The sequence below is a fragment of the Mesocricetus auratus genome, unplaced genomic scaffold (assembly GCF_017639785.1).
Source record: "Mesocricetus auratus isolate SY011 unplaced genomic scaffold, BCM_Maur_2.0 Super-Scaffold_100008, whole genome shotgun sequence".
NCBI lineage: Eukaryota > Metazoa > Chordata > Mammalia > Rodentia > Cricetidae > Mesocricetus > Mesocricetus auratus.
In genome coordinates this window covers 85692881-85705271 of record NW_024429192.1, presented here as the reverse complement: position 1 = coordinate 85705271, position 12391 = coordinate 85692881, and the positions used below count along the sequence as shown (strand labels likewise).

The 12391-nt window shown below is 48.5% G+C and overlaps 1 protein-coding gene across 5 annotated transcripts in view; it reads left to right on the top strand.

Moving 5' to 3' along the window:
• Slc7a1 (solute carrier family 7 member 1) overlaps positions 1 to 11125 on the top strand; it is a 76449-nt gene extending 65324 nt beyond the window's left edge. For 4 of the 5 annotated variants that reach the window (XM_040750262.1, XM_005083175.4, XM_040750261.1 and 1 more), the window contains 5 exons: positions 658 to 760; positions 3434 to 3651; positions 3890 to 4056; positions 4506 to 4614; positions 6208 to 11125. In XM_040750262.1, the coding sequence (XP_040606196.1) occupies positions 658 to 760; positions 3434 to 3651; positions 3890 to 4056; positions 4506 to 4614; positions 6208 to 6311 (701 nt within the window). In that variant the 3' untranslated portion in view covers positions 6312 to 11125. 5 annotated transcript variants of the gene reach the window in all.
• The last annotated feature ends 1266 nt before the right edge of the window (positions 11126 to 12391 follow it).

The following is a 12391-nucleotide window of genomic DNA, read 5'->3' as shown; positions in this document are numbered from 1 at the left end:
GATGGAATACAGATGAATGACTATAGTGGAGCAAGATGAATGGGTGGAAGATGTGGCTATGAGTCACCAACATGTAGCAGAAGTCACAGTGGAGTCAGAGTTGTAAGAATCTGATGCAGATCCTGGCTCTTCCATCTACAAGCTATATAACCTTAGCTGAACTTCCTACCTACAGTATTCATCTGTAGTGTTGTGTTGGCTTGAAAGATCATCCCCCCCCCAAAAAAAAAGAAAAGACAGAAAGACAAAAAGTATTCTCTATGCAAATTTTTAAAGATTTATTTATTTATTTATTTATTTTGTATGCAGTGTTCTGTCTGCATGTGTCCCTGCAGGCCAGAAGAGGGCACCAGATCTCATTACAGATGGTTGTGAGCCACCATGTGGTTGCTGGGAATTGATCTTGAATCCTCTGGAAGAGCAGCAAGTGTTCTTAACCACTGAGCCATCTCCTCAGTCCCCTCTATGCAAATGTCAATGTTATTGTTTCTTGAGAACTCTTGCAACCTTGAGCCTGTCTTCACCTGAGCAATGTCTCTCTGGACAGGCTGAGTGAGGGTGGGGCTGGTAGTACCCCGAATCACAGATGCATGCTGGTCCTAGCTATAGGAGTGGGCAGAGGGCCACTTGCAACCTTGATGTCTGTCTTCTCCCCAGCTGTGATGGCCTTCCTCTTTGAATTGAAGGACCTGGTAGACCTCATGTCCATTGGCACTCTCCTGGCTTACTCTTTGGTGGCTGCCTGTGTGTTGGTCTTAAGGTACGTATGGCTTTCCTGGGTTCCACAACAAATATTAAACAACCTCATTATGGCTGTTTTTTTTAACAGATCTGACAAATGGTTTGTAAGTTTATAAGGTGCAATTTTCAGGCCATATTAGCTCAATTGGGGCTGCCGAGTACACCCCCCTCCCCTGTTTTGTCATCTTGTCTCCTGTGCCACGCCTCCTCCTAGCACATGAGCTACTTCCTCCTATCATGTCCTCTGCTCCTCTGGCTAAATGTCCTCAACAGCAGCATTGGTCTGAGTCTGGAATCTGAAATTTATAAGGCTTAGGGTGATGGCCCAGTTGTTGGGAAAGATGATCCTGGGGGCTAGCCCTGGATTACATCAGAAGAATCTAAGGCCTATGAAACCAGGTCTGTATGGTGCTGCTGTAGCCTGCTTGTACTGTCACTTGGGAGTGAACCCCATGACATGGTGTGGTGTAGCTTTCAGGGACACTGGGTTCTAATTGTTTATCTTTTAAAGGAGCTTGGTGCCATAGTGTCTCACCCACCCAGACCTCCCCAAAGCACATACCTGGGCTCCATTTCCCGTGGATGTGGAGGAACAGGGACCTCTTAGAATGAGGTGGCCTTTGTCATGAGAACATGTATTTACAATGACTGTTGTTTGTCACCTGTTGTTGGGGCTTTTACTCTTACTCCTTACTTTTTTTTTCTTTTGAGGGAATCTACCACCAGCTCCCAGATAAATCACACATGGAGTCTTATTCTTTCTTATTAATGTCCGGCCTTAGCTTGACTTATTACTAGCCAGCTTTTCTTAACTTAAATTATCCCATCTACTTTTTACCTCTGGGCTTTTTCCTGTTTTTACTTCCGTATATCTTACTTTCACTCCGTGAGTGGCTGGGTGCTGGCCCCTTCTTTTCTGACTCCTTGATCTCTCCTTTCTTTTTCTCCTTCTATTCTCTCTGCTTGCCAGTCTGCCTATCCTTTCTCCTGCTTGGCTGTTGGCGGGTCAGTTCTTTATTAGATCAATCAGGTATTTTAGACAGGTAAAGTAACACAGCTCACAGAGTTAAACAAATGGAACATAAAAGAATGCAACACATCTTAGCATCATTAAGCAAATGTTCCACAGCATAAAAACAAATGTAACACATCTTAAAATAATATTCTACAACTGTCACCCAGCCAGAACTCCCTTTTTTCAGGTTTCTCCTTAGAAGGCAAATAGCTTCATTTTTCCAGAACCCAATTTCCATAAAACTTGGACTGGTTCCTACTAGTGACTTTGTAGGCTCAGCTCAGGCAAGTTCATGGACCCCTATTCAATTCTAGAGGCTCAACACCAACATGTTCTTTGAGCTCCACCTATTTTCTTAATTGGCCAAATTACCATGCATTTGTGGGTCTATGGGAAGAGCAGTTATCTCTCTCGCTGCACACTCTTCTTGTGCTTGGAACTGATCACCTGCAAAACAAGTCAAAAGGTATTCTGCTTTTAAAAGCTAGTGAGAACCTGTCTGGTTGGGAAGACAAGGAACCATGTCATGTGAACGCATGCTTCATCTGTGGGTAGCTTGTGTCTTGGAAGTCATGCCACAGGCATGACTGGCTCTGTAGTTATTCCAAGGCACTTAGAGATTTAGAATCACTTCGTCCAGTTAGGTCATGCAGACAGAGCTTACCCATACACCAGTCAATGACTCTCCAGCTTCCTACAGCAGGTGGATTGCCAGTGTTACTGTTTCTTGTGTTGGTCCTCACTTTAAACTCTGGGCAACAATGATTTAGTGAGAAGTGCCCTAACATTGTCACATTCAAGGGTCACTGCTACTTCCTTGATCAAGAGAACTTCTCTGGGACATTTCATTGGACCACTTCCCAGTGGTTTCCCTATTGTTCTACCCAAAGTGAAAACACCAAGGTTGAGTATTGGCCCCAAGAAGGAAGAACTCGATCTGTCCTTTGTTCTTGTATTGCTAGATACTGCACCATTTTACCCATTTATGTCCCATGTCCCAGGCACCTTATCTTTGAAGGCTCATTAAGAACTTAATCTGTTCTTTCTTTTCTGGGGGGGAGGGGTGTGGGCAGGGTTTCTCTATGTGACAGCCTTGGCTGCCTGAAACTCACTTGTAGACCAGCCTGGCCAAAAACTCATAAGAGATCCGCCTGCCTCTGCCTCCTGAGTGCTGGGACTAAAGGTGTGTGTGTTTTTTTCTTTATTTTTCTTTTTCGGTTTTGAGACAGGGTTTCTCTGTGTAATCCTGGCTGTCCTGGAACTGGCTCTGTAGACCAGGCTGGCCTTGAACTCATTGAGACCCACCTGTAATTTTATTGAGATTTGTTTTTTTTTGTTTTTTTTTTTTTTGTTTTTTTGATTTTTCGAGACAGGGTTTCTCTGTGGTTTTGGAGGCTGTCCTGGAACTGGCTTGGTATTCCAGGCTGGTCTCGAACTCACAGAGATCCGCCTGCCTCTGCCTCCCGAGTGCTGGGATTAAAGGCGTGCGCCACCAACGCCCGGCTGAGATTTGTTTTTATTATTTTATTTATTATTTTATGTGTATGAACATTTTGCCACATGTACGTCTATTCACTTTGTGTGTGGGTGCTTGAGGAGGTGGTGAGCCTCCGTGTGGGGCTGAGAATGGAAACAAGAGCAGATAATAGCACTTATGCTGTGGACATGTCTTTACAGGTACCAGCCCGAACAACCTAACCTGGTATACCAGATGGCCAGAACCACCGATGAGTTAGATCATGTAGACCAGAATGAGCTGGTCAGTGCCAGTGACTCCCAGACAGGCTTTTTACCAGTAGCTGAGAAGCTTTCTCTGAAAACCATACTCTCACCCAAGAATATGGAGCCATCCAAATTCTCAGGGCTAATTGTGAATGTTTCAGCAAGCCTCCTAGGTAAGACCTCCCTTTTTCCTGGGAAGGGGTTTGGAGTCTGGCTTCTTGGTGTTGTGTGGTTTCTAGTCCACAGGGATGAGAGCAGGGTTGGGATGGTGGAATAGATGGAAAATATGAGTGACAACAGCTTTTCATTGTCATTTAATTCATGATCTTGAAACAGGGTCTCCTTTTGGAAGATTTGGAAAGATATAATATATAATGGGAATTCTCCCCCACTCTTCTTTTTCTCTTTTAGCTATTCTTATCATCATCGTGTGCATTGTGGCCGTGCTCGCAAGAGAGGCTCTGGCTGAAGGGACGCTGTGGGCAGTCTTTGTAATGACAGGGTCAGTCCTCCTCTGCATGCTGGTGACAGGCATCATCTGGAGGCAGCCTGAAAGCAAGACCAAGCTCTCATTTAAGGTGAGCAGCCGGGCAGGCCTATAAGGAAGTTGATGGGTCACAGACATTGTTTTTCTGTTGGGAAGCTGAGCCTTTTTGGCTGGACCAGACCTGGGAATGTCCGGGAGGGGGGATAGCTCATGCCAGCTAAACTCAGGAACCCTTGGAACACAGAATGCCTTGCTAAGTCAGGGCTTGTCTCTAGAAACAGGAACCGCTCTGTTTCCCTGGTCCTCAGTGGGGCACACCTTGCCTCCAAGGACCTCTTATTAAATGTCCTGATGTCATGGCATTTCTTGGCATTGGAGGTGATCAAGGTATTTTCAGTTGTCAAATAATAGTAACCTTGGGAATAAAATGGACATCCATCTTCTAGTCCCTTTAGGAAGAATGTTTGGGCAATTCTGTTTGGAGCTGGCTGTTGAGTTTGCCACCTTCATCAGATGTGATTCTGCCTCATGTCTCTGCAGGTACCCTTTGTCCCCGTACTTCCTATCTTGAGTATCTTCGTGAATGTCTATCTCATGATGCAGCTGGATCAAGGCACATGGGTCCGGTTCGCAGTGTGGATGCTGATAGGTATGTGAGGTCATGAGTCTTGCTGAGTGACACACACTCATGATCCCCGCTTCTCCTGGAGTCTCCTGTGTGGGGTCGCTCATTCTCCCACCTGCTTCTTAGATGGATAGTTAAGGCTGCAGAACCTGCCTCCTTCACTTATGCTAACACAAAGATACATGAGTAGTCAGTGACTTGTTCTAAAACAACATTGAATTCTCGGTATGTTGTGGGACCTCTTTTCTCTTTAGAGACTTTTAATAGGCTGTTGCCCAAGATAGTTCTCTCTCTAGGCTTGGCATTTAAAAAGTGTGGGGTATGAGGGCTAGTTATTCACCAAGCACCAGCCTCTAGTCTAGGCTGTACCTGCTTGGCCAGCACCCCGTCTGTATGGGCTCTAGGCTCTTCAGAGTACCTATGCTAGCAGGGCAGCACGTGGTGAGGCATACTGTCACGTGGGTGGCTCCTGATGGGCTGGCAGAAGACAGCCAGGGCTTGATGCTACTTGGGGTCTAGGTACAGTTTAGGCTGGGGTTGCCTGCTTGGGTGCTGGCCAACCTTCACTAAGGTTGATGGTGTGTGCCCCCACCCCATCCCCCCACTCCAGGCATCTAACCTTGGGGCTGTAGGAGCTGGGTTCAGTCCTTTGTGTTCAGCGCCTGGGTTGTGGTGCTGGCAGCCTGGGGGACTAGTCTTGATGTGTATTCTGGGGCCATGCCCTTGACGAGCCTTTCAACCCTAGGATCCTGGGAGCTCTGAATAGCACCTTTCACCTTTTCTTTGTACATTCCGGGAAAAGTTCCTCATTTGCTTTAAAATCTAAGCGCTGCCCACAGCCCACTAGGACCCATTTTTGGTTGTGGAGGTGTGGGGATGCGTACTCCCGACATCCCGGCAGAGGTGCCTGTGTTGTAGGGTGTGAAGCCATTTCCTGGACTCCAGGCACCGGGAGCCCTTCAGGACTGCATTCCTATGTGGGTTGCACAGGTGGCCCTGAGCCATGTGGTCACAGTCCCTTGTGGGTCTCTCCAAGCACCGCTGCAGATGTGGGGGCCCTGGATGCCCGTTCAGTGCTCTGCATCCTGTGCTCACTACGTTTCCTCGTGTTGACGGTCTTCTTCGGTCTACGGGCTACTCACGTGAAAGGAAGGAAGGGAGGGAGGGAGAAGGAAGAAAGAGAGAGAGAGACAGAGAGACAGAGAGAGACAGAGAGACAGAGAGAGAGACAGAGAGACAGACAGAGAGAAAGACAGAGAGAGAGAGAGACAGAGAGAGAGAGAGAGAGAGAAAGAGAGAACGCAAGCCAGTAGGCCAATCTGGGCAGAGCACCTGCTATAAGTCCCACTCTGGGAAGGAACAGTGTCTCTCCTGTACTCTGAGGCCACCTAGTGGCAGACAACAGCCCAACGTCCTGCTGCTCAGGGAGGCCCGCGTGTGACCACGCACGTGGCTCTGATGCAGTGGCAGCAGGACAGTGACTTTGGCTGACCTCATGCCTGGGGCCCTGTGTTGCCTCTCGAGGTGTTGGAGTCTGCCTGGGCAGCCCCCTGTACCAGTCTGGGTCTGGCAGTCCTGCCTGCTTTCTTCACACCTCTGTTCCCTCTCTACCCGTAGGCTTCAGCATCTACTTCGGTTACGGACTGTGGCACAGTGAGGAGGCGTCCCTGGCTGCTGGCCAGGCAAGGACTCCCGACAGCAACCTGGACCAGTGCAAATGATGTGAAGTCCCGCCCACCAAGGTGGCAGCGGTTGAGAGGTGCCCATAGAGGCCTGGGACCCTCACACTCTCTCCACCCGCGCTGCAGGATCCGCTCACATCCCCAACGTCACCAAAGGTGCTGTGAGCTGGGCTGCAGCCTCGGCCACAGCCGGCATAGCCTGGCCAGACAACCCTGCAGCCAGCTCACGAGGTCCTGCCTGCTTCTGGGCAACTCCTCGTTTTCATGCCCCTCTGAACAAAGAAAGCAGCCCTTTTCCCTGCCGGCTGGGCGCTTTGCTGCTGCAGCCCCAGCAAAAGGAAGCCCCCTTCTCCTCTTCCTTGGGAAGCCGGCCTCCCTCCCTGGGACCACCCTGGTATTGCTCACGTGCACGCTCCAGACCCTTGGTGGGCATCTCTCTGTCAGCCCAGTCAGGACAGACTCCCAGCCACAAGACGAAAGACTAGCCCTGTGCCAGGGCGTGTCCCCAGCAATGCTGTCCAGCTGCCAGTCAGCTGCAGAGGACCTGAAGACGAGGGACTGACTCATCTTACTGCTTCGGGGCTGGGGTCCACACACCCTTTCCCAGCCTCTGCGACACTGACAGACCCCAGCACGGTGTAGGTCATCCACAGAAGATGGGAGGTCCCTAGAGAGATCAGTGGTGTCGAGGTGGGAAGGCCACCTCTGCTCACACGGACTAGGGGACATTCTCTAGTCCTGCTCCTAGCAGGGCCTGGAGCGGCCTCTGCCTCTCTTGGCATCAGCTCTCCCTGTCCTGAGTCACTGGAACATGAGGTCGTAATAGCAGGCTTGAGTCAGGCTCTTGGGTCTTCTAAGGTTCTTCAGACAGGTGGCAGCTCAATGTGGGGTCGTGACGCTTTTCTGGCCACTGACACGATCCATGTGGCCTCTTACATCTAAGGAGTGCTGTGGAGCCCTCCTGTTGCTTGCCATGAATCACTCCACCAGATTAAGTTGGGGCTTAATGTTACCTTGGAAAATGGCCAGATGATTGCCAAATGCACACGGCTAGCTTGGGGTTCTATTGCTATTCCTCTTGTGTTCTCTGTCTTTCAAGTGCTGTGGCGACTTTGCCTGCTGCTGGTGAGGTTCCCACCCTGGCCTGGATCTTATGATCCCTGTGTATGCCTGCATTTCCCCTCCCCCACATCCCTCAACTCTCCGGGTGGGGCATTAGGGCCTGCACTATTTCACCTACTCTGTGTAGACAACCCAAGGATGATGAGAGTGCTAATGGTGTCTCATTTTGGAGCCATTCAGAGCCAGTCCTCCAACCCCCCATATTGGGGTGGGAAGGCCCGTGTTTTTAGACTAATGTAAATGATGTTTTGAACCCTAGCTTTCTTTTCCGTCTGGCCTTTGACACAAGTCTGGTGGAAACAGGCAGGATAACCTGATGACGCTCTCTTCTTCTCTTCTCTAGAAGGTTCTTGGTAATCCAAGGTAGCGTGTAGCCTACTTACTATATGCTACAGGCAAGGCACTTGCTTAGCATATGCAGGGCCTCAGGTTCCGTCTGCAGGACTACACAAAATTAGGGAATTAGTGAAACAGCCTGGAGGCTGGATCAGCTAATGGAGGGCGGCCAACCCAGGCCTTTGTGTGGGGCCCTGACCACCTTCTGGGTGCTTTGCCTCATTGGCTGAGAACATTTCAGAGGGAGTATTGTAAGACCCTAAAGGTTGAGTTTCCAAAGAGAGGTATTTAAATTTATGTAGATTGGTGCTGTAAAATATTTTGATAAGTATTAACTTATATTGTTCAGGTCTTGATTATCTGTTGTCTTCTTAGGGCCTGTTAAATAGTTGTCTGATTTTTTTCCTTTTAATTTTTCTAACTAGACAGAGAGGAAGAGAGTACCCACTGAGGTATTGGGAGATTTTTTTTAACTTTAGTTTTTCTTCTTTGGTTTCTTTTTTTGAGATAAGGTTTCATTCTGTAGCTGGCCTGGACTTCGGTGATAGTAGCCCAGGCTATCCTCTGCCTCAGCCCCCTGAGTGCTAAGATTATAGGTCTGAGGCAGCACTCCTGCTTAACTGTCATTGTTTTCTGGGTGAGACCTTCTATCCAAGGCAGCCTAACATCGTGTTTACAGTTGACATCTCAGCTAGCAGCCTATAACCCACCAGCAGGGAGCTGTATTTAAGGGTTTGGTCCCCCACCATCTCTCCTGAGGACCGCTAATGGCGGCAGATCTGCACCTCTGTGTCTCACTGTGTGACACAGAAGCACACACGGGTCCCGGTTGTTGGGGGCTTCCTGTACCCACTCCTTAGTCAGGAAAAGATGCTCAAGGGTGACTTGTGTAGTAAGTTTGCTAAAAGTGGACAGTTGCCAGGAGAGCTTTTTTGGGAGGGAGACACAGGAGCAGTGACACACAGAGTACTTCCTGGAGTGAGCTTCTAATATGCTCTTTCTCACACCATCAGGTCCTTCTCCTGAAAGGAAAATATTCAAGCCAAAGCCCAAAGCAAGACACACTAACAGCAATCCCTCAGAACCTGGTAGGTAGTGTCCCATCTCTTAGCCCCCTACCCACAGAAGGGTCTTACTCTGTTGCTCAGCTTGACCAATATCGCCTACCTAGTTGGGACACGGGCGCTCTAAAGACATCCCAGCTAGAGTATCCACATCAGAAAGACCTGTTTTTCCATGAGTGTGTGCTCTTCCTGTCTCTGGGTCTAAGACCTTGAAGAAACCAATACCCAGGAAACTCCACTTAGGAGTGGGATACAAGATGTCTCCACCTTCCAAAAGGTGGCCTGGTGGAGAGGGGGGTGCTTTTTATAGAGACACTGTCCCCCGCCCCGTGCATATGCATGGAAGCATGCATACACTCCCATGCCTATACCCCATCTCTGCCCACACTCTACAGCCAGGCCATTGTGGGTCTACAAACAAAGAAAAAGTAGAGTCCTGTCCCAGACAGTTCTCTGGGAAATTACTGGGTTTATATTGTTCCTGGTTGCTCACAGTTTGGTTTTTACGGTGGCAAATACCCCATCATCTCATACCTTCATCTGATAGCCATCCAGTCCCCTGTGCTGATGAGGTGGTTTGGGCACCATGTGCCAACCATCTGCCTCGGGCTTGGTGTCCAGAAGTGACTGCCGGACTGTGGGAGACATTAGGCTTCTCCACCTGCCCTTAGTGGCCAAGGGTTGGATACACTCCTTCCTGCACATTTGGCTCAGACAGCGTGTACACACCAAGAGAATATGTAGCCCATTCCGCCCCGTCTACCGCCTGCTGCTTTTCATGCATAGGGCTGGGAAAACTAGTGGGTATGTCTGTTCCTTGCCCCCTGACCCCAGGCAAACATTATGACTTGGCCAGTGTTTACAGTCCCCTCTACCGAGGAATTCATCTAATGCAGGTTGAAACAGCAGGGTGAAAAACTGGTTCCTGAGATATGTGGGCATGTCCCACAGGCCCACCCATACCTGTAGGCAAAGTTGTAGGCACTGCTGGTCTGTGTCCCTACAATGAAAACATGCCTGGCTCTCTCTGAGGCCCATCCTCGCCAACTGTTCTGTTGGCAGCCTAGCACTAAGGGAGCTTAGTAGGGATCTTAAGTGCCAGGGTGGCCATCCCTTGGGGTGTTGGCGAGTGGTGGGCAAAGGAAGTTTGGGTTCACATCTGGTTGAGCTCCTAGCAAAGGGAGTCACTGGACAGAATACAGAACACATGGAACTGTTACAGAATTCAAATTCAGAACTGAATGTATGTTATGTACAGTTGTTTTATGTAATTCAAACCTTATGTTTGCTGTCGTAATGAGAAGATTGTATGCAAGGCTCCTTGAGGGAGAGCAAGCTATTTCATTAGGCTTGTTTTGGGTCACAGTGGTGACACAATGGTGTGGTTGCAAATTGCTACACTCCTTAGGCCAATTTGGTCATGATGGATTTTTTTAAGGCAAAAATGTTTTACCGGCTGGCTCTCACCTCCCTCACTCTAATCCGGTCTTTTTGTACCCACTGCTCCATTGAGCTGGGGAATATGGTGTGGCCAAGGGTCTTGGGACACAGTGACCAAGGAGCCCGCCTGAACCATTCTGTTCTGTGTGTTGAATGGCTGGTTGAAAAGCCCAGGGGAGATGAAAGACCACATCCATACATGTTCTCAGGGTGCTGGCGTGTCCAGCAGGACCAGGAAGCAAGGTTAAGAAGACATATATGGACTAATTTATTGACAAGGATTACCTTTGTGTTCCTTGCCAAGCTTTTTGAGTTTGGGACTTATTTTCCCATTTGAGAAGTTATTATATATATATATTTAAGAAATTTCCTGTTTCGTTTGTGCCTTGCAGCGTCGATGGGTTAAGGATCACAAAGGGTCGTGATACTGATGAGGGTTGGTTTATTATCAAACCTGAATAGTTGTGGTTTCTCCGGAACAACTTTTTTTCCTTCTACTGAACATGGAGCCATTGTTAAAAGAATTATGTGTGGTTTTTTTCATTATGTAAATTGTATATATTTTTTTGCTTGTTTGAGGTTCTATTTTTCTAATAGTCTTCTTGCAGTTTCTTATAATGGTGACATTAGATTAAGACTGATGCTAACTGTAAATCAAGCTGGTCTCTGCTGGATTTCCGTGGCTTACTTATATTTTATTTTAAGGCCAAGCACAGGTTCATCTATCGCCTTTTTTAAAAATGTGAACCTTATGTTTCCCCTCATTGCTGAATACATTGTACACTGGCAACCCCCCTCCCATATGCCTATGTTGTAAACTCAAAGCTATTTTGTGGTACATTATCTCGTGCTTCTGCAGATGCTAATAAATCCTGTCTGGCTTTCCACGAACACTGTGTGATCTCAGGTGTGCCAGCAGCTCTTGGATGGTCCCTGAGCATGCTCCAGTTTGAAGGTCAAGGGCCTGCGTGGCACCATCAGTGTCTTTCCACTGCATTGCACATGGCTGGGGGCCTCGGTTGTTCTAGAAGCCATTTGGGAAAGGCTTTAGGCCTGTTCTTCTAGATCCTTGCTGTCTCCCCTCTTCAGCCCTCCAGACTCACCTGGATTCAGGGCTGCAGAGTTCACCAGTCATCAATCTTAAACTAGAGGACTTTGGTCTCAGCAACCCCCTCAAGTTCACAGACACCAGAGGCTTGCCCTGCCTGCCACACACCAGCCTGGAGGAAACAGGTTTTGTGCAGGCTGGGGATAAGATTGTAACTCATTTAAGGATGAGTGAAATCTCACTCTAGGGAACTCTAGGGAAGGGCACACCTTTCATTCATTCATTCATTTGTGGCACAGGAGGCAAGTTCAGCCAATTGGGCTTTCAGGCCCTACATGGAGAACAGCGATTCATAGACTGGCATGGGGCTGGAAGCTAAGCTTTAACCTTTGTGTATTCCCAGGTGATAGTGGTGACTGCAGGCACCCAGGGATGTAATTCTGGCACTAGGCACCAGAAATAAGTATCAGGAACCTGTAAGGGTGCAGATCACATATCTGATGTTCCTCAACTGAGGGAAAGGGGTATTTATCCCAGAGGGGGGAAGGACTGCCTCTGTATGCAGGGGAGAGAGCTGTAGCCCATAGGCAAATGGCAGTTTATAAAGGTAAAATGGGAAACCCCATCTTAGGATGAGGTGTGTAATTTTAATTGGGCATGTTAATTAGGTGAGCCAGAGGGGGCTTTTGATTGCTGAGTTTCAATACTTTGATAGCTGGACGTTGGTAGTGAGTCCCAGGAGGAGGGATTGGCCGAATAAGGGAATGGACCTTGGGGGCTAGCTTTAGGAATGTAACCTAAGAGTTTTTTAGCAAGGCAGAGGGAATGGGGAGAAGGGCAAGGCCTGCTGGAGCCACATACTCGAGTGGGCTAGAGTCCCTTCATTGATCACCTGGGGGAAGCATACTCCTGAGCTCCAGCAGTATAAAAACCGTGATGTGCAGTATTGGGGATACCTCTACTGTGGTGCAGTTACTGTTTGGGGGAGGGCAAGAATTATTCCAGTCCCATTTCCCAGGAGTCACCTGGGGAATACCCCCATACATCCTGGAACCTGAAGGAAGCTGTCAGCCAAGCATGGATATGCACACCTTTAATCCCAGCACTCT